Source organism: Pezoporus wallicus, unplaced genomic scaffold (assembly GCF_028554395.1).
Source record: "Pezoporus wallicus isolate ANWC-B61680 ecotype Strahan unplaced genomic scaffold, APGP_CSIRO_Pwel_v1 contig_4816, whole genome shotgun sequence".
Taxonomy (NCBI): domain Eukaryota; kingdom Metazoa; phylum Chordata; class Aves; order Psittaciformes; family Psittacidae; genus Pezoporus; species Pezoporus wallicus.
Genome location: NW_026640990.1, coordinates 1902685 through 1923887, shown reverse-complemented (window position 1 = coordinate 1923887; position 21203 = coordinate 1902685). Strand labels below are relative to the sequence as shown.

Genomic DNA, 21203 nt, shown 5'->3' with positions numbered 1-21203 from the left:
AACCCCCTTGTCTTTCCCCTACCCGGACTGTGCAGCGCTCCAGCCGGCTCGGCGGGGGCACTGGACGCCTATGGGGCCCGGACCCACACATGTGTCTGCACGGGCTCGTCCAGAGCACGGGGAGGCTCAGACCTCCTCCCGTCACTTCTGCTCCACCGACACCGAAGGAGCCGTGAGCCGGAGCCACGCTGCCGTGAGGGACGCACCTCGCCAGTGACGGGAAACGGAGCAGTCTTGGGAATTTGACCAACTTCTGCTCACTGCTTTGCGGGTCCTTAGGCTGCTGCCTTTCGGGCACGGTTTTATTGAGGCTTGCATGCACACACGAACATGAAGCCCGGATTTGTGTCCATAACCTGGAAGCTTTAATTTCACTGTCCTGTTTATGCAGTTAACGTGAAAACATCTGGCGATGTGTGTTACATAAAATCCGCTCTCTACAGCGCGTATGTACGCCCACACTAGGCTTAACTGCCCGGCTCTGCGTGGCGGTGGGAGCTCTTTAGTGCTGGCAACAAAACAAGCAAAAAAACGTTATCCCCCCGCCTGGAGAAGTCCTGCTGATTCACACCGCGCGCGCCTTTGGCTGGAGCCTCCATGTACTGCCCATGGGAAATCTGGCCCCGCACACAGCAGCTCTCTTTTCTTGCCCACTGGACCGCTATTTCCGCGAGGAGTTTGCTCGCCACCAGCATTCGGGCTGAAGTTCGTGCGGGGAGAAGCTGAGGTAACTCATCCTCTCCACTCGCAGGAGAGCGTGGCCGAAGACAGCCGCGGAGGCTATTCCCCGACCTCGGTCAGGGACTTCCCTTCGCTGCCCCCCCCTCCCGCCTTCCCGCGGGGCTGGCCCCGATGCCGCCGGAGTCAGGTCTGCCCTGCCCTGGGAGTGCCCCGGAACCGGAGTTCCCCGCAGCTGTCAGGGCTGGCCCCGTCTCCTTAATGCCTCCGCAATGCTGTCTGCCTTGGCTGCGCCCCCAGGCTCCGGAGGCGAGCGGCGCCGAGAGAATTCCCCCCCCCCCCCCCCCCCAACCCCGCAGGCCCCGGAGCCGCCCCTGCCGGGAAACTTGGGACGGGGTCGGCCCCCTCTCCCCCTCCCCGCCCCGGGTCGCAGCGGGACTTTACTCCGGTCTCCGCGGAGCCTCCCCTCGCCAGGGTCGCTGGCGCCGCTGCCCCCTCCTCTTTTTGATCTGCCATCCTCCCGAAAAGGCCGGTGGGAATTACGGCTTTTCATTTCCCAGCCGTACTCCCGATTATCTGTACTCTCGATCATCCTCCACAAGTGATTCTCTCCCCCCTCTCTGACCCTAAACATCCTCATTTTCAGTCCTGCTAGTACCTTTCGACACCAGCCAAAAGGTGACTGCAGAGACTCGCTTTTGCTTGCCAGGCTTTCCGCGGACAGCACCATGCCTTACAGAAGCCATAAAAGTTCACATCAGCCTTTCTTTTGCCCCTTATTCATCCCTCTCTTCTTCCCACTGCTGATCCAGCCTCCTTGCTGCCCAGGGGTTTAATGTAATGAGATCTCTTATTCAGACCACTACAGTTGCGCTCATAGACACACACGCACGCATACAGCCGCTGCAAATCTCCTTTCTAACCGTTCCCCAGCCGAGTCCCCCCGTTCCTCCCCCTGCATTCCGGTTCGGCTGACACCTGCTACGGCAGGGTATGGGAACGCGGGACTGGGAACCCGGGCTCAAGCTCCCCGAAAGTTTTCCCTACAAGCACGTTCAGGTTATGCCTCCCTCCCGCTGGGGTTTTGGGGGCGGTTGTTTGTTTTCGGTGAGGAGGAGGCGGGCGGCGGGGGGAGGAAGAAAGCCTTTCCCCGCAAACAGGTCCCCGCACGGGCTCCCCTGCCACATGGGAGACCGCAGCGGCCGCCCCGGCGCACACAACACCCCCACCCCCCCACCCCCAGCCGCCGTTTCGCCCCTAACTTTACAACCGGGGGTGGGGGGGAAGGGTTCGGCTGCCTGTCGCCCTTCCCTCCTCTTGTCTCTCCGCAGAGTTGGGTTGAACCGCTGCCTGTGACATTCCCGCGGTTAAACGAGACGCTCCCTTTATTTATTTATTTAGCCACCGCGTCCCTCTCCACCCCCGCCCCGCTCCCTCTCTTACCAATGTGGATGATGGAGTCCGCCCGCACCGACACGCACTGAAATATCCAGGGGAAAAGCCAGAGCATCAACACTTCCATTTCCAGCCTCTTGCACAGCACATCAGCCCGGGTTTGGTGGAGAGACTGGCAGGGGAAAAGAAGAAAAAAGGCGCAAGGGCAAGTGGAGCAAGGCAGCGGGTGCGGGGGGGGAGATGCCCAGACACCCCCTTTTAGAAAGAAAATCCCAAATTCCCCCAGCACCCCAAGAATTTTCCGAGACTGAGAAAAACGGGCGATGGGGAGAGAAAAAAGAAGCCGGGGATAAAAAAGCACGGAGGTAGATCCCGGGTTGGCAGACGGCGCAGCGGAGCTTCCAGCGCTCGGTGTGTGCCGGGGCGCCGGCAGACCGCGAACTGCGGAGCGGCCCCCCCGCCGCCGCCGCCGCCCGCCCCCCGCGCCACGTGACTGCGGAGCCTCGGTGCCGCCGGGGCACGGCGCGGCGGCGGCCGGGATCGGGCAGCGGGTTGCTCGGGCGGGCGGCATGGAGGGGAGTTCGCAGCTCCGCGGGGAAGCGGGGTGGCTCTGCAAGAGCAGCGAAATTAATCGCAGTTAACATATTTAGATGTATGCAGAATTATAATCTTTTTTATATATATGTATGTATAATGTGTGTATATGTCCCGGGGGGGAGCATGCTCCCAGCCCAGAGAGAGGAGGAAAAGGCGAGGCGGCTCGCCAGCATCTCGGTTGCCGGGCACAGGCTCTTCCGCGGGGCCGCAGCCCCTGCCCGGAGGGCGCCCGGCATTGCGTGGCCCCCGCCCGGCCCGGAGAGAGGCCGGCGCGGCACTGCACCGTCGGTGCGGCGCCCTCCCGCCCCTTACATGGAGGTGAGTGCAGGGGGCGCGGGGTTGCCCTCACTGCCGCTCTCCCAACTTCAGCGGCCGGGGGCACCGCGGCGAGGGGGTTGGGGGGGAGAAGGAGGGAGCTGCCCCTTCTTCCGCACGCTCGGGCTCGGGCCAGAATCCGCTTTTGACGAGCCGAATGGAAACGCGCGATTTTTTACCCTGCCGCGGGGAACGTGGGGGTGGGAGAAAGAAAGTGGCACAGCAAAACCGCTGCTTGTTTTGTTTTGTTCTAGCTTTCAATGAAAGCTAATTCAGAAATTGGACATGCTCAGGCTCAGAAGACTAATTCATCCCCTAAAACAAACGCATCAGTGATTGCAGGCACCCAAACGTGACAAGCGTCTCAATATACCAAGGATCCAGAGAAAACCATTCAGGAGCCCGAAACGTAATTAAAACTATTGCCAAGAAAATGAGTCGAGAGCAGGATGTTACCAAGATTATTAAGTTGCTGCGGGGCTGAGGCACGGCCCGCTGTGGCGATACGTGTAGATACTGTCAGCGTTTGGGTAGCGAGAGGCAGAGCGATTCCTGGAGGTCGCCGTCTTGCAAGGGCTAGTCTGGTAGCGGAGCGCCGCGGCCGCATCCTGCCTCCCGGAGGCGGCGCCGGGGCCCCTGTTTGGTGGGGGGGAGCAGCCCCGCCGGCGGCACCCCGGGAGCTCGGCTGCAGCGGACCACCGACCCGCACCCCCGTCGGTACAGCGGCACTAGCGTGTAGATTCAGCACACTTTTTATAACCATCACCTGTACATGCGCTACTAAATTCTCCACATCCTTAGCATCGCTTCCTGGCATGAGAGATTGCCGCAATGTATTTATTTAATACAGAGAACAGTCTTTCAATGCAGAGCACAGTGTGGCAAAAACTGCCAATGCTAAGGAGTCAGAAATACAGGTAAGCTCTACAACGTCGGGGAGGCAGAAGGGGGAGGGAACATAGTGTAGATGGAGCAGGGTGAAAGGGAAGGAAGCCAAAACGGAAATGATAGGAACAAGAATGTGTTGATCCACATGCGTCAACAGCCTCCTGGTCAGTTACAAGCACAGCTGCTGAACAGGTAAAAGTGGGGGGTAAATAAAGCAGGATTTACTTTTAAAAAATAAATCACTTGTTAACCGCTCATACAGTTCTTGTCTTAAACATGCAATTTCACACTGATCAATGCAGAATGATATATACTATGCACTGTATTTCATATAATAAAAACACTTAATCCAGATAATTGGCTTCTGGGACAAAGATCAATAGAAATGTTCCTTATTTGACTACGTTAGCAAGTCAAAATTATTTTTAATTTACATTTGTTTCAAATCAATATGCACTTAGTGACTTACACAGGCTCTTTAAAAAGTTAAGCACCTATATTGACCACAGTCATATATATGTCAGTAACAAGTACATGTGTGGGAATTAGAGGGGGGGGGGAAGTGTTACCACAGAACCAATCTCCAACTTCCACAGAGGAAAAGAGGCTAAATTTATTTGTGGTTGAGATGTGCTTTGCCATCCTAGCCTGAAACCTGTAGAAATATGCATCTATTAACCCTGCAATTTATGCAAGCGTCCAAACAGTTATACCCCAAGCACTTGGGAGCAGGCTTGCCTCTTACTTAAGTTTGTACAGTGAGGTCTTGACTGCAGCTGGATGCTTCTGGCTGCTATCTGAATAATAGTAAAGTAGTATTATACTAAAACTAAACTCAAGGAATTGAACAAATTACAAATTTTCTGTGAAATCCATGAGCAAAGACTCTGCCTGCAGAAAAAGATCCAGTCCTAGCCAAGAGAGGGGACATGAGCCCACAATACTATAAAACAGACCAACTGAAACAGGCCCCCCAAAAGGGCAGAAGGCTATTTGTCACAGCCAGAGGACAACAAATGAGGAAAAGGCCTAAAAGAAATCTCAAATCCATAAAACTTGTTTTGTAACGTACGAAGGACAATGAGACTTGAATGGATCCACCACACCAAAAAGAACTGCCACTTCAGTACCATCTCTGCAAGGTGGAGAATTGCAGTACTAAAACTTCACTGTCTCTGGTTTTAAACTTGATTAAAGTAACCTGCATTACTTTTTCTTCTCCATTACCTGCGTTAATCCTTTCTTTATCTTTCCCCTCCAACTTACTGCTTCCATTAGTATTTCCCTCCTTCCAAAACAGCTATCAATGTTGCATTTCTAAGGCCAGTATAAATGAGAGAGCTCATTCCAATTCTGCCATTCATCATTTGCCATTGGAAGAGCACTGACATTTTGTAGTGGGTGTACATTGTTTAGATGCAATGGTCAGCACTAAAAAGCTAATCCATTTGCCAGCATTTTGCATATTAAGAGTGTTATAAGTCACAGTGATATTCCATCATCATTGTGTAGGGGACAACTCATTACACATTACACAAGGTACCACTGGATTTATAGTACTGATGGAATAACAACATCAGAAGTATGCAAGGTAGGTACCCAACTCAAGTGAGAGTCACTATTCAAAGTTCAACTCCGTGGCAACGGATGCAATTCTATGCACATCTCTAACAGCCCTATTACCCTTGCAAATCACTGTGGTAATTTTAAGCTAACCTACCATGAGCTATTTCTTCTGTCAGAGCAAACGTAGAATAAAACCTGTACCAAATGTGTTTTGCTACCACAAGAGAATTACTTGAGTAAGGGTCCAAAAACTACATTGCAATTAAAACCATAGAACATCCTACAAAAGTGAACTGAAACGTTTTGTGCAGCATCACACTCACAGCCTTGTGCCCAGGGGTCTGTCCCTCTGTGCTGCCACAAGAAGAACAAGGCACATTTTGAAAGACATCACCAGAGCTATGGTTGCAGGATATGCCTGGATCTGTAAAGCCTCTCATGTTTACTGAGCATTTACAAAGCTGCTTCATAAGTAGGAGCTCTGCAAGAGCAGAACATTGATACTCTTAATCATATCACAGCTTATGCTCAGACTAAATGGAGTGCTCCAAGATTCATAATTTCTGTGTCTCCTCCTTTCACCCATTTACAATAGCTATGTTGATGCTTCCCCACATAAAACTGGGACAACGGTAGGTGCTTAAAACAATGCGAGAAGCATTGGAGGAAAATCATGGTTCTTATTTGGGAAGGAGAAGAGGAGAAAAAAAGACTCGCAGACTGGGTAGTTTTGACATGGGAAACAGTCTTCTCCAAAGCTACTTCCAACAATTTCTTAAAAATCTTTATCTCTAGCAGTGGTAAGGGGATGGGGAGGATGATTCTTTGGTTCCCCCTGACAGCCCAAATCCAAAAAGCCCATGAATTTACACCTAGCTTTAGTAAGAGCTAGCCCCTAAAATATGTGTGCATGTATCTCTGTGTGTACATGTAACAGTAATTATTATTATGAAAGTGAATGGAACCCCTCCTCTGTATCACTTATGCAGGTGTAAAGATGCAAGAAATATCTCCAAGGTGCTCAGTGCTAGGTGCTCAATTTATGGAGTTGGAAGAATGTGAGAATAAAAAAACGATCAAAAAGATTCAAATACACAACTTAGTAACAGCAACACTCTCCCTCCTTCCCCAATAGCCAAGATGTCTGCAGTTACACACAAAATCAAATTGCGTTGCATTTTAGAAAGAGAAATTTAACAGCTCTGCTTCTCTTTGGAAATAGTAATGCAAAACCTCAAACCTACACTACTCCTAACTTTATGGATATTTATGTTTAAAAAGTCATTTGATTGTCATTTTCCTGTGGTGACAGCCTGAGGTTTCAGTTGCTTTACTGAAGCTTCCTTTAGCTTATTGAAACCTTTTCTCTTTTCACAGTTGATAACATAGTATGATAATCTTCCAGCAGTAAATGGACTAGGGTCTCTGCAAGAAGAGGCTGCTGAATTACAGAGTTCTTTGTGGGACAGTTGACATTCTTGAGTAATTTGTTGTGTGCCTACTAACAGTCTGAAACTTCACCACAGTCACAACTTTATTTGGTTTGACATGCCTTTTAAGATGCCATAAAGAAGGCAAAGTACTATTATTTCCAGATTTTACTTGATTTAATTCAGCAGAATACACACAACCTAGATTTTATTTAATTCATACTTAGGTTTAGTTAATTCCATCAGTTCAATATCTGTTGCACCTTGATAAGATTCATATTTGTTTCCTTATTCCTCTCTTTCAACTGTGCCTTTTAACACCCTGTTTTTCTTTAACTGGTGTTTTCTTTACAATAGACAAGGGCTATATAGGCTTTTCCAGCCTCCCACATTTTTGTAGCTGCATAAATGCACTTTCTATGCAGTCCAAGGCAAGCTGTATCACTGTTGGTAAATTTAATCTCTATCTTGGCGTTTGTATTTAATAAACACCGATTCAGAAAAAAAATCAGAAGGCAACTGTTTATTCACAACATTTTAATACCACCAATATGTGTTTTTTTAAAGCTCTCCACCAATATGGAGAGCTTTAACACACAGGTGGCCAAAGAATCATTTGGCATGGCCATTTGGGATGCGAGTATAACTCAGTTGCAGGAAAAACTCTTTCTCCTCCACTACTAAGCAAGCTCCTTGTTATTATATCCACTGGACACTGACTGGAAAAAGGCTGAACTCTCTAAGCTTGTTTTCATGAGCAGAGACCCTTTTCAAAAGAAAAAGAAAAAAAAGGAGCAAGATAGGTATGATTGCCATCTTTGTTACAGTAGTGATGTATAAGAATGCGAGTTCCCCACGTAAGAATGTTTATTAATTTTTCATTATTTAGTAGTAGCCATATCAAAATAATCTCTGAACTAACTTTATCAGCATTCATCTGAGGAGGGGAGGAAGGAATTTACAAGATTTTCCACCAAACAGATAAAATCCTCTCCAGGGAACTCTTGCTCCCAATTCTTAAGACAGACAAGAGAATAGAAATGATACTGTCTCCATTGTCCAAATGGTTACAAGTTATTAAAAAATATCTTGTGTACCTCTTATTGATTCACCTACATTGTACACACAGTCCAGTCTCATGAGCTGTTCAGTGAGCTGCCTATTATAGATGATGAGACACTGCTAGGACAGCTGTCCTTTGCCATCACAGGCAACCCAGAGACAAGCAAATCCAAAACCGAAAACCTAAACACGAAAAGCCCCAGATCTCGTTACTTGTGTAGCCACCACAAACACATACTGATTTATCTCACACTTTCTCAGGTGATAAGAAGCCAAGAACAATACCTACATTGTATAGTTACTTCACTGAAATTTCCCGGTACTCTCACTGTTACAAAATTTATCAACACTTGACCATTAGAATTATATCCTTTCTTTGCTAGAACTGGATGAAACTGCAGCGGGGGCTACATCACTCAAGGAAAAAGCAAGTTACTAGAAGTTATCCTGCAGTTCACTTCAGTTGGCTGAAGACTGGAAAAGTCATGTTCTTGCTCCTTCTCACTTTACCCATCTAGAGAGCAATAAAACCGGTAAAGTAGATGCTGCCGCGTGTTGAAGCAGATAGCCAAAGAAGTCTGAACATGTACATTTGAAAAGTTCTGCCCTGCAGCCAAGACACAGCAACTGATCTTGTATTTGTTTCTACTTCACTGCAAACTCCACTGAGAAGTGCTATAAGCAGAAAGATTTTGCTACAAGCCAAGAACTTGAACACTGCCCTTTGCTGCATCTCAGGCAAAGAATAGGGGCCTTTCCAATTGCACTACCTCAGTCCTTTGCCCCCACTAAATAATGATGCAGTGTGTGTTTGCGGAATCCTTTAAAGCCTTACAATAGAAAGCACTCTATGTGGAAAGTAATTTTATCTTTAAGAAAAGGTGATCTTTCTCAACAGTCCGTTCTAAACCGTATTATATTTAATGTCTGACACAACAGGCCATTTCTCCCAGCGGGCAAGGTCTCTCTTGACTTGCAGTGCTATGTCACAGAGTTGGTTTTGTTGTGGGGTTTGGTTTGTTTTGGGGGCTTTTTGGGTGTATTTGTTGTGGGGTGTTGTTTTTTTTTTTTCCCCAGCCTCTTTCTACAACATCTACTTGGCAGCCATTTGTACAAACAAGGGCATATTTGCCTTTTCAATGACTCCATTAGCATTAATGGCAGTTACACACAGAGACCAAGAGAATGTATTCTCCCAAGGATCTGTGTTCTCTTCAGGAAAATGTTGCCAGTCATAGAGTTCATAATTCATATTCATATTTCCAGGAAGGGACGAAATGAAGATTTCGTAACAGAAACTTGACTCTCATTGTGTGTCTGACTTCAAAATTTATCCTAGCAATGCCCTTGCTTATTGTATTTTTCTCTTTAAAAGGGGGAAAAAATGAAAAAAAAAAAAGAAAAAAGAATCAAGCCAGTATGGTAAACTGCCACACTATATTTTAAATTTCATGCTCAAAAAAAGGGGATCTTTTTTTAAAGGCAGTGTAATCCAGCCACTGGAGCAGAGGGGCCATGATTCCTGGGCTCCATTCCCATCACAGTCACCGATTCATTTCATGACTAATTGAGTGGACTGTTGCATGAACGCTGTATTCAGTTCTCAATTTAAGGGTGAACAAGAACACCAAGTTCCTTCCTCATTTGCTGCACACAGTCAGCTGTTCTACTTCTCTAGAAGGTGTAGGGGAAACACGGTAGATTTATTTTTGGCAGGTGAAATAGGTAATTTCAAGTAATTTCAAGTCTGTAGATCCTACAGAGACTAGAAATCTTTTAGTCATATTTAAAATAATTTCAAACAGAAAAATGTTTCATGTGGTCCTTGGGACCAGCCCATTCCACATATCTGAGTCTGGATGTAAACATTCGGTATCCAGGCTCCATTGCTGACCTAAGTGGCAAGACTTCAGCTGTCTAATGATTCTTTTCTTTCAATTTTTTAATCAGGGAGAGAGGAGTGGCAGGGGACACCACCTTACACGGAGACAGATTGGAAAAGCTCTACAGAGAAGCCCACCCAGAACTACAAGCTGGTTATACTCATTTCCTAGTTACATTCAAGTCACTTCAATTCTGCTAGAGTACGCACTTAAACTAGGTCTCCCACCTGAAAAAGGAGTCTTGATGACTAGGTGTTAGGGAAGGAGCGGGGTAAGATATACACCTCTTGAGAAACAGAGAGAAAATAAAGCCACCTTGAAATACTCCCATATGGCCTGGTGAGAAAGGCGGAGAGAAAGAAAAAAGAAGAGCCCATATCTTCCTTCCTACTTCTAGGCTGCAAAGGGTGTTTGTGTGCGTGAACAGAGTAGTTGCCTTTTAACCTAGGTTTCCCTGTGTAAAGAAGTTCATGTCAAGTTGATTTTCTGTGGGCATTTCATGCTGCTCCCTTAAAAGTAGCTATTTCCATGAATACTTGTGCCTACGAACACGCCCAGGAATTCACAAGCTTCCCAGTGGTTTAAGTCACTAAAGCCACATCTTAGTATTGCCTCATCCCTTCACTACCTCTCCCTGCTTATTTATACAGCCTGTTAAAAACATAAGTGTATATCATAGATACATTTTGGTAGTCTTTATAGTGTGGCCAATGGAAGTAGGCAACCCAGGACCACACAGCTTTGCAGCATTCCATACAGCACTGTGTGGGTGTTATTGCCATAATATATATGTTTAAGCCACAGAAAAAATACAAATTAGTTTAAGAGCTCCAAAACACTTCAGTTCATGGTACGCAATGCCCAAAAGCACTGAAAACAATGATCTCTTTTTATTGATTTCTATTAGAAATTAACTTAAAACTATTACTCTACATACCTGACTCACCAGTTCTGAGAGAAAAAATAAGAAGTGGCCCAAACATTTTTCTTTGTTTTGTTTTTTTTTTCCTAGTCTTCTGGCAACTCAGAGATATTGCAGTAAAAGGTTTATGCAAAGGGCAGGGAGGATAAAAAACAGGTGCCCTTTCAAGCATCCAGTATCCCACGAGGCACAGTCCCTATCACAGAACGCTTGTGAAACTTCGCTTACCAACAGTTTCTAAAGCTGATATCTTCATAATACCACTAAATACACTCTGTCATGCTCCCAGTCTAAACTGTGCTGCATTATACAGCAATACCACAGCTATATATCATCCAGCTGAATAAAAGTCTGCAATTGAAATAGCTTTGTTTGCTGCAATGCTGTATTATCACACATGACTATACCAGGCAACATTGATTTTTAAGCAATGGCATTGATTACAACTCCTAATTTTTAAAATGCTGGCAGGATACAGCCCTTAGATAAGTACTTTAAGACCATATTTGAATTGCATTTCCCAGAAGCTCTCCTTTCTTTACAGAGACTATGTAATAGAATTACTCATAATTCTACTGACTTCAGCACGTATTGAGGATTTACACCAGCACAATTTCAGTAATATGAGCTTTTAGCACTTCAAACTTACAAAACTATAATATGCTTCAGATTTTTTTTGTATTTTTTAATGCAAAACCTTTATTTTTTCCCCCACTAGCTAAGAAAGATGCTTTTTTGCCTGAGAGATAAACTTATTAAATTGAATTTGACCTTTTAGAGCATATTTAGGTAGGGATTTCTGTTCCCTGAAAACAGGGGCAGATTCTTCACCTACTGCTCTGAGTCATGCAAGAGTCTACAAACAAGTAAGCTAAACCACTCTTGGAAGAGTGCTTTACATTTAATACATTGGAGGGAAGGAGCAGGAGAAAAAAAGAAAAAAAATCAACCTCAAACCCAAAGCATATCCTTGCACCTACATTTTAAATTACATACTTGAGAGTATAAAATCATTACAGAGTTTTTATGCTCCCAAGCAGTCCTCCAGATTTATTGCCACATCGTTGCTTGACCAGTTTCCCTGGGGTGCTGCTTACTCCATGCCAAAATTAACTTTTAAATACCTCTCCAAGATTTCTCTGCAAATTGTGCCTTAGTTCTCATATCCTCAATGGCTCCCAAGTTGGTAAACATCTCCTAGTCATCTCACTGCTTTAACAGCTTCATCCCAAATGCAAAGTGGGTTTCTTGCAATAATGCCCAAGGACCATACTTTTCTGTATGTATGTCTGCCTTCTTCCAGCTGGGAAGGCTGCTGAGTGCACCAGTGCCTTAACCTGTGCTGGTCTATCTGCAGATCCACAGAACCTGTCACACAAGTAGCAATATACACTTTTCCTCACACAGTAGCTGGAGGAAAAACAAGAATTGTCAGTCTTTGCCCTTCTTACCACAAACTCTTTGTTTCATTCTCAGGACTTACAAACACCAGAAACATAAAATCCTGAAGTACACAGTGACCTTTGTGGCATGTGTTACAATAAAGCAAAATTCCATTTCTGAGCCCTGCTTGGAGCATTACCTCTAAATTGTTGTCAGTTACTTACGCATTTGATGGACTCACCATTATGGATAAATTATATTTTACTTTCCTCACTGGTTTGTTCAAAGAGTTTTGATTCTACCACCTGACTCAGGCTTATTAAGTAAGACAGGTTTCCCTCCCAGGAGCCAGACTTACAGTCAAGGTCCAGAGAAATCCAGTAGAAATGCTAACTGAAGATTCATCCGTAAGTTAACCATTCCACATAGTTCCTATAACTTACCAAATAAAATGCATTTAGGAGAGATAAGTGACATAGCAGCACTTACTACCTTTAAGCCCTATTTTTTACTTCAAGCTTCTCTTTTCAATCTGCATTCATGGATTTCCCCCTAATTAAGTGCAAACCAGCCCTTAGATGAATAAAAGCCATAGCTGCTCTACCTCCTTCATCTACATCAACTGAATTAACAGGGCTTACAGAAAGCCACAGGAGAACCAGCAGCAAGTGCCACAGTCCTCCAGAACTTTGAAAACTTTCTGCATTTGATTTAGGAGCAGTCCACACAAAAGAGTGACTCGCCCTCTCCCCAGCATGGGGCAAAACCAAAATTTCCATACAATAGAAGTAGTAAAGCAGATTGGCCTAGGATCACCACAGTGGAACTGTCACTTCCCCAGAAGTCCCTCATTTCATTGCCGCGTATGCTCATAGACTTACTTCACCTAAGGGAACACAATTTCTTGCAGCATTATTACACTATGGAGAGCTGCTGGATAGTTTTACTTCAGCCACTAGAATTTGTCCCATTGCTCTGTTGCCACCTAGTTGGATTTCTTTTGAAATCACCAAAGTTCCTTTTACTGCTACCAACCACCTTTGCATTATACATGTAAAAGAAGCCTATTAATACACACATTACAGACACCTTTTAGTGAACTTCTACCTCCCTCTAATTCAATGTGGAAGAGAAATGCTATTATAGCAAGGAAAAATTACAACAAGACACATACCTGCAAAACTGTGGTTCTTGGTACGCTTTATCAATTCACAGTTCTATGCTCTCATCCATTTCAGAAAACAAACCCCACAACTTTGTTTTCTTAAAACCTGACAAGCATATGTAATTATTAGGTGCAGCACTTGATTGCACAGACATTTTTTTTCCCATGAGTGTTATTCTTTTTACTCCAGTGTGCTCAAGACAGCCAGTTCCACAAAGTTTTGGAAACGCCAAATATATATGTAAATATTTTTTCTGTTCAAAGTGAAAGTGTATACAGATGCATAGATTTTGTGTAGTAATCTGGGATGAGTAACTTTGTGTTATAATCTGGGCTCAGTGTTGTTTTCAGCAGTGGCATTATTGGCCACAGAAGCTGAAGCTCTCCGTCAGCGATATCGGTCCTTTTCGGCCACACCCCCACATCACTGCCTGACTACAAAACTGCATAAGCAGAAATAAAATCTATCAGGTTCTTCAAAGACACAGATCATTATCTGGTCATGCACTCATTTATCTAGGTTATTACTAGTAAAAGTCACAAAAGCAGAAGTTTCTATTATGTAGATACATAATACAGCATTGCAGCTTGGTTGTGTAGACCAAGCACAGGGCCAACTGCCTCCAGCTGGAGGACAACCCTAGAAATTTGCCTAACTGTTAAAAAGATGGAAAGTGCAAGCTGCTCTGCTCCCTACCAGCGTTAAGCTGTGTGAGTGGTCCCTGCATCACACCTGCCAGCCAGGTCCACAGTCACAAATCCACAGCTTCTCTCACTTCCAGTGGCAGTAGCCTGTCTGTTCAATTCCATCAGTGGTTGCCACTATATTTTATTGTGCTTTGGCCAATGTGGACTGAGAAGATGCATTTTAAAAACACAGGGAATAATTTCTTCTAGTTAGACTTCTAAATGCTGGAGCAGTTCTCACTATGTACAGTTAGGAGTGAATCGTGATTTTTCTGTGCGCAGGATGAAAACACTCTCCTGTTAATGAAGGTGGCAACATACCAGATCAAACGATTTTCCATTAGCACACAATCAAACCTTATATTGCTTACAGAGGGGAAACAGATTCAGGATACTATCTGAGACTAAAAGGAATTTTTGAACACTGGTGGGGAAATGAAACCAAGAGGGAAGCACATTTGTCATCTCTTGGTTTCTGTAACCTTGAGCTCATGTTGCTGCAATGTAGTAGAATAAATCTGTGCATTTATGGATTTCATTTAAGAGCTGAACAAGAAAAAAAAACAACACATTTGAACAACCATAGCTGTACTAAGCTGATTCACTACACAGTTTTACTAAGCTAATTTAAGATGGAATAATGCAATGAACAAAATTGAGTGAACAGTTACAGTTGAATCAATAGGTTCAAGGGATCAGATCACTAAATTAATACAGCAACAGACAGCCAAATCAGCTCAGAAGAAGAATAAGCTTTCTAGCTCACAGGAAAAAGAATAGCTTTGGCTTAATTCTATACGGAGAGGATTTAAAGGAAGACCCAGCTCCCTTTGAGCACAAGGCCACAGCCAGCACTAGCTTATATGTAGTGCATAAACCACACTTGTGAGGAACACAGGCAACTGCTGAATACACTGTTTCAGATATCAAGAGACAATAAAATATAGACGAGGAAACAAAGCCAAACAACCAGCAGCAGGTCTGACCTCAAACTTGAGCCAAGAGAAGTTTCCTAACACTGGGGTGGTAAGCCCTGTTTCTTGACCTTTATAATGTCTTATTTCTTGGTCTCTAGCTCACAAAGAAGCCAGAAAATCTTGGCCGGTTTGAAATGCATGAAATTTCTTTTAGCAGCAGCTCAGATTTTTACCTTTCCATTTCTTCTTCGTTTTCTCACCAGTGAAAAGTTTATCACGAATTCTCTTGCAAAAAGTGTGACTGCCTCTAGTACTTTGATAATTATGTTTAAGTTAGAACAGAATCCAGCCTTCTATATTGTATTGCTTTAAAAAAGACAACAAAACATAAAAATCAATCCCTTGTTTATGATTTAATGATCACACTCATAGATAAGGGAAACAAACCGGTTGACTGCATAAGCACTGAATCTGTGGGCTAAACCCAGGGATAGCTTCAAGCCTGGGCTTTCGGCTAATTACCTTTCCACCACAACCCTGGTTGGACTACTGCAGTCCTCCTCCACAGCTGCAGCGCAACCCCTGGCTCTATAGCTGGATCTAGAGAAGCCAACACAGCTCTTGGGGCCAGCCTCTTGCAGCAGAGTCGCTGCACCACAAAAAGTGTAGTGGAAGCTCAAGTTCCACCCATAAATAGCCATTCATGGCCACAGGTCCAAATCTCAGTTCTGTAATCATTCTTTATGCATTTTGACTGATAGACAAATAGCTATTAATGAAACTATTATCAGTCTACTGGTTTCACTTGTTATTAAGACAAAGAGGCAGTTTTATTCCTTTCATGACATTATCTGCTGACAGTGCAAACAATTCACAAAAGAAAAAGGTTCCCTTTGTATGTTTGCAAGAAATTTTCCTTACAAAAATAAGTATTTTCTGGAATAAAAATGCAGCAAGATCCAAAATAAGTACCACTCTTTATGTGTAAAAAATCAACCCCAGAATGCCACATACCAAAGCAAATGCTGGTAGGAACCATCTTCCTTCAGAGCTGAGGAAGTCTCAGATGACCTGTTATCTGGGGAGATACAACTCCTTGTTAAGGAATCACTAGAAACTGCTGATGCAAAACCAAAACCTTTACACAGATGTAACATCATCAAAGCCTTAAATAAGCTGACAGGACTTTAGATACACAAAGAAAAGAGATGTACCAAATAATAAGGGTTCTTTTTAATACTTTCTCTGTTCCAAAGCACACTTTGATTTGCTGATCTATTTTATTTTAACGAGATGGTTGAGTTCATTACTTCTTACATGAATAAAAGCACATTGCCTTCCTGCTACAAAAGACAATAAATAACATTAAGGGAGTTATATGAGAGAAGGTAGAGTAACTTTACAACAGAAAGAATCTCATAATGACAGGATACAGGATAATAGGCTTAAGGTAACATCATAATAAAATTTACAGGTTTTATGTAATACCCATTTAGATTGACTTTTCTACATTTCAAATGCTCCCATAACCATCTTTTGACATTTCTCCTGCACAGCTGGTTACACCATCCATAAGCAATCTGTGTCTGCCTGGCATTATTATTATTTTAAAGCAATTTCTTTCACCTCTTTTCAACTAAGACTTATGTTAACCTAATTGCCAGTTACCACCCTCCCTTCTAAGAAAAGAAAATCTGATTTTCAACCATTTGAAATCCATCCTTATTGTAAACTACAGGATAATCATAATGCCAGTATATGCACATTATAGGAATATGTTTAGCAGAAGGAAAAATAAAGTAGGTGCCACTTGTGTCCTTGGTGTTTAACTTGAAATGTTAACTCGGAGATGAGCATATTCTTACGATAATAGCACCATGTATATTACAAACAGAACCACCAGCAAGAGACAAAAAAGATACTAGTTGCTTATTTATGTTTAATAAAGTAGTTAACAGAGAAGGAATATTATTCTTGCTGAGTGCTAATTATTCATTTGATAATCTCAATTTATAGGACAATGAAACATGGGGTTTAAAAAAAGATGACATCTGGTTTCTTTTTAATGTATAAGATTTCTGACTTCAGGAGCTGCAGTTCAGCAGTGTTGACAGTGCTACAACACGTAATACTGAAGCCTTTGGTTATGAGAACTTGAGCCACTAAACATCAAGAAGCAGATTGGATATATATCCTGAATAATGTATCTCCTGTCTTCTTATTCTAATCTATTTTAAAAGCAATTTAAACTTTCATGTAATTGATTTTGATCAGTCATTCAAATAGCATAACACACATAACACAAAATTATATATTGCAATGATCTACAAATGTGATAGAAGTGATTTCGTTCTTTGATCTCCACAAGAGAAGGTGTCTCATGAGGGAAGCTCAAAGAGATGCAAAACTACTACAGGCAAAATGGCAACTCCTCTTTTTCTCAAAAAAAAGAAAAAAATTACAAAAACACAGGCAAAAAAAAATCTTTCTTAAAGCACAGACTTAGAATGGGATGTATCTGCATTATGTTTGTCAGTACCTGAAGGATGCTTTTTTCTCATATATTAACCATTAAAATAAAACAGTCTCATTATGAAGGTTAAGACTGGAATGTATCAGATGTATGACTTCTATACATAATTAAGTCATCAAATGGCCGAATATACAAGAGCTTAATTTTCCTTTGAGCAGAAACTGCTGGGTTTAGTGCAATTAATGAAATTGCGATTGATTTTTTTTAAAATAGGTCACAGTGTATTCATATCAGCATAAACTTGGAGGGGGTTATGTCTCTGGCTAAATGTCCAGTTAGGACTAGTGACTCAAACAGGAACCATAAACACTAAGCTCTCATAGGACAAGCACACACATGAAGAAATAGCTAAGCACTGTCTGGGACAATTTATACCTCAGCAGTTTCCTAGGGATATCAACATATGATTTCTATTTCCACTTCCAATTGCTCTCACATAGACTGCATTCTCTGATATTGCCTCCGTCTTCCACCCCTGCCTTGCCACAGTTCTTCACTGTGTTCCTCTATCATTGCCTGTCAGATAGCTGGAACTGTCGGCTGCCCAGGACAGGAACTATCGCCTTTGCTGTTTCTCTACAGCACTACAACAAAGCAGCCTGAAGTCGGAACCAACAGGATTATAATGCCTTCCATCCCAGAATACAGGACTCACTTCCTTCATGGAGTTTAGATAAATGGTAGAAAAAGCTACATTTCTACCAAAAATGAGGTCACTGTGCTAAGCTTAACACAGCTCTCAGTGTTAAGACAGGGTGATATAAATATTTGAGGGAAACTAAAAAGTTTTGACAATAATTTTGCATTTGCATTTTTGATACACGAAGAGCAGCACATGCTGCTTATAGCCTGGAGTCAAGCAGTGAAAGAAAGGCTGTCAAGAACAAAAAGAATAATGTAAAAAGAAATTCTCTCTCTCATGAAAAGGCATCCAAACAACTTCCAATATCAATCTTTTTAGTGATGCACCTAAAAAGCAAACTGGTGTTGTTTCTCTTAGCGATGAAGTTTACAGGAATTACTGGAATTTGGCCAAAGATCAAGACTAAGTGCAAATGGTCTGCAGCTTTTGGGGTGGATATGGAGAAGTTCCCATTTGTGTCCTACAGATGCCTTATGGAGGAAAACATATTGTTATTCTAGACAATTCACTGTCAGTGAGATATTCCTATAAAACTCAGAGAGTCTTAAGCTAATGGCAGACAATTTTAGCAAGAGATAGGGCAACTCAGTAAACCATGCCAGCAGGAATCACAGCAACCTCACTTAGTTTATGAAATGTGACGCAGTAGCAAGCCGAGAACAACGAATAATATCAAGAAGAGCTGAGGAACTAAAATGCTTTCAGATGGTACAAATAATTTTGACATGAAAGTTGAAAAACGTCTGTATTTTACTTAAATGCCACTACTTAAAATTTGTTCAAACTCATTTAAATGAATGGTGGTTATCTCTGGATGAAGCAAATAAATAAACAATGCACACTCACATCAAAACCTGCTTTAAGTGGAAACTCAAATAGATGTTGTTTTCACCTCTTTGGAGAATATATAGTCATGATTCGGCTTATGCTTCCTAATATTATTATCTTTTTATTTTTCCCCTCCTCTTGTTTGTTAGATTAAAGGCTGCTCTTATTTACCACAGAGGATTTCAGCAGTAACTAGTGGTATGTTTGTTAGAGCAATGTAACATTTGTTACAGCATGCAACATTTTTTCATTCCCATATTTTGCTTTGTGCTTTTGCAGTAGCCTAGAATCCCCATATGTTTTACCTTTAAAAAGACAGAGTTCCCTGAATGGAGCCTCAGAGGACAATATTATCCATGCTTAGCCTGGAGAGACAGATCTCTAGAGGTATACTGGGTCTAAAATGACCCAAATTAAATTGTTCTAAAGGCCACCAAGGGGCACACAGGCATCAATGAGCCAAATACTGGTTAGTTTCCATTGCCTGGAACTTGTAATGAACAGGAGCCCTGCAATTAAACAATTATAAAAGTTGGCTTTTTTTTTTTAATTGAACTGAATGGAAAGGTAAATACCAGCCTGTACATTTCCAGAAAGAGGATCCCTGTTAGTACCATACAGAATGTCCAATTCAACAACAGTGTGTTGGAAAGATGAAAAGTAAAATACAAGGGAGTTTATTTACAGGGTATACCTTGAGCCTAGTCGAGTTGAACCACTGAGGTGAAGAGCATGCAGAGAAGCTCCCTTTGGCTGAAACTCTGCTCAGACAGAAACTTGCTGCCTTGATCTCTCCCTCACTCCTTTCAAGGGCTCCCAAAAACAGTAAAGCAGAGCCATCTGGTTAACACACTTCCTTCCCACACATCCTTTTCCCTCAGCCCCTGCACGTTACACTTTGGAATCTGCCATCCCTTAGACCTCTCGGCTTGAAAAATGTGACTTTACTGCAAAATTTTCCCTTTCATCAGTTGCTTTAAACAGAAAGGATGCAGGGATCTAGCAGCCCAAGCAATGCTGACAGCCACTGTAGTATGGCATCTCTAATCATCCACAAAGAGTTTCATTATGGGCATCCATAACTTGATGACCCTTAATACACGAGTCAAATCCTTCTTTTAGTGTAAGCAATAGTAACTGTGTATCAAAGATCCAAGGTGAATGAAAAAATAATTACAGCACTTGCAACCCTAAGACGTGATAACAATAATAATTATTATAATAATATAATATAATATAATAAGTAGCTTATTTTAAAAATATGAGTGATCACAGTAATGAGCCTTTATTTCTTCGCAAATTATAACAGTTAAAAAAAAAAGTCACCCTGAAACTAGTACTAATGTGGCCATCACTCACACTTTATTTTCACAAGTTTAAATCACAGTTGCATAGGAAGACATTTGTTTCTGTTCCTACCTTCAGACAATGTGGCATACCAAATCACCAAATGAGAGAAGGAAACAAGATCACTCAACCAGTTCCCTGAAATAGATGTCTCATTTAAGACACATAGTTTAACACATAAAATACTTTATGTTGTTAGGTACTTTAGGCCTTTATGTTGTTAGGTGCTTTAGGCAGCAACACAAATTCTTTAACAAATTGTGAAGTGCATATTCCATAACAGCGGTCAAACAGATCCTACAAAACAAAGAACCTTTTATATGGCTCTTGGATCTAGATGCAGTAAGTAGACTTACAGTCCACCAGTATTTGGCCACAGTACGGCCCACTGTGAAGCAGTTCACAAAGCACATAAGAGAATTTCTAAATGCATTCCTCAATATCGTTTTATAAAGCTGGTGGGAAAAACCAAGCCAAACCAACAACAGAAAAACCCAAACCACACAAAAACCATCTTCAGAAGACAATGCGAAAGCTTTCCTCATAAAAAAAAAAAAAAAAAAGGCAACTGATATTTTTTTCTTAGAAGTAGAATAAAAGTACATTATATCCTCAACAAATTATTCCTAGCCATAAAGTATAACCAAAACCAGCTCTGTTCCTTATGGACTTAGTGCAGTACATCTCTAACAGACCTGTGGAATCCTACAGAAACTATGAAAAGGTAGGTCTCATAGTCACAGACCTAGAGCCTATAAAACTAATGCCTTCCAAGAAAGCGTCCTTAATTCTGTTTTCCTGCAGAGAAATGCTATGTAATTTAAAGGAATTTACCTCTGGAGGAGGGAAAGGGGAAACAAAATAAAAATCCAGGCCTCTAATTTAAATGGACGAAGTAACACTAACACAAGGATGTTGGGAAGGAAAATTCTGAATGCTTATTCAAAAATCCACACACTAATCT

The 21203-nt window shown here is 42.5% G+C and overlaps 1 protein-coding gene across 2 annotated transcripts in view; it reads right to left on the bottom strand.

Annotated features, from left to right (window-relative positions):
• The window catches only part of GRID1 (glutamate ionotropic receptor delta type subunit 1), a 592171-nt gene that overhangs the window by 527964 nt on the left and 43004 nt on the right, over positions 1-21203 (bottom strand). Inside the window, exon 1 of one of the 2 annotated variants that reach the window (XM_057421471.1) lies at positions 2122-2542. The exons of the other annotated variant lie outside the window; for it this stretch is intronic. Within the exon in view, the coding sequence (XP_057277454.1) occupies positions 2122-2200 (79 nt within the window). The 5' untranslated portion in view covers positions 2201-2542. Of the gene's footprint in view, positions 1-2121; positions 2543-21203 lie in introns of those variants that run through there. 2 annotated transcript variants of the gene reach the window in all.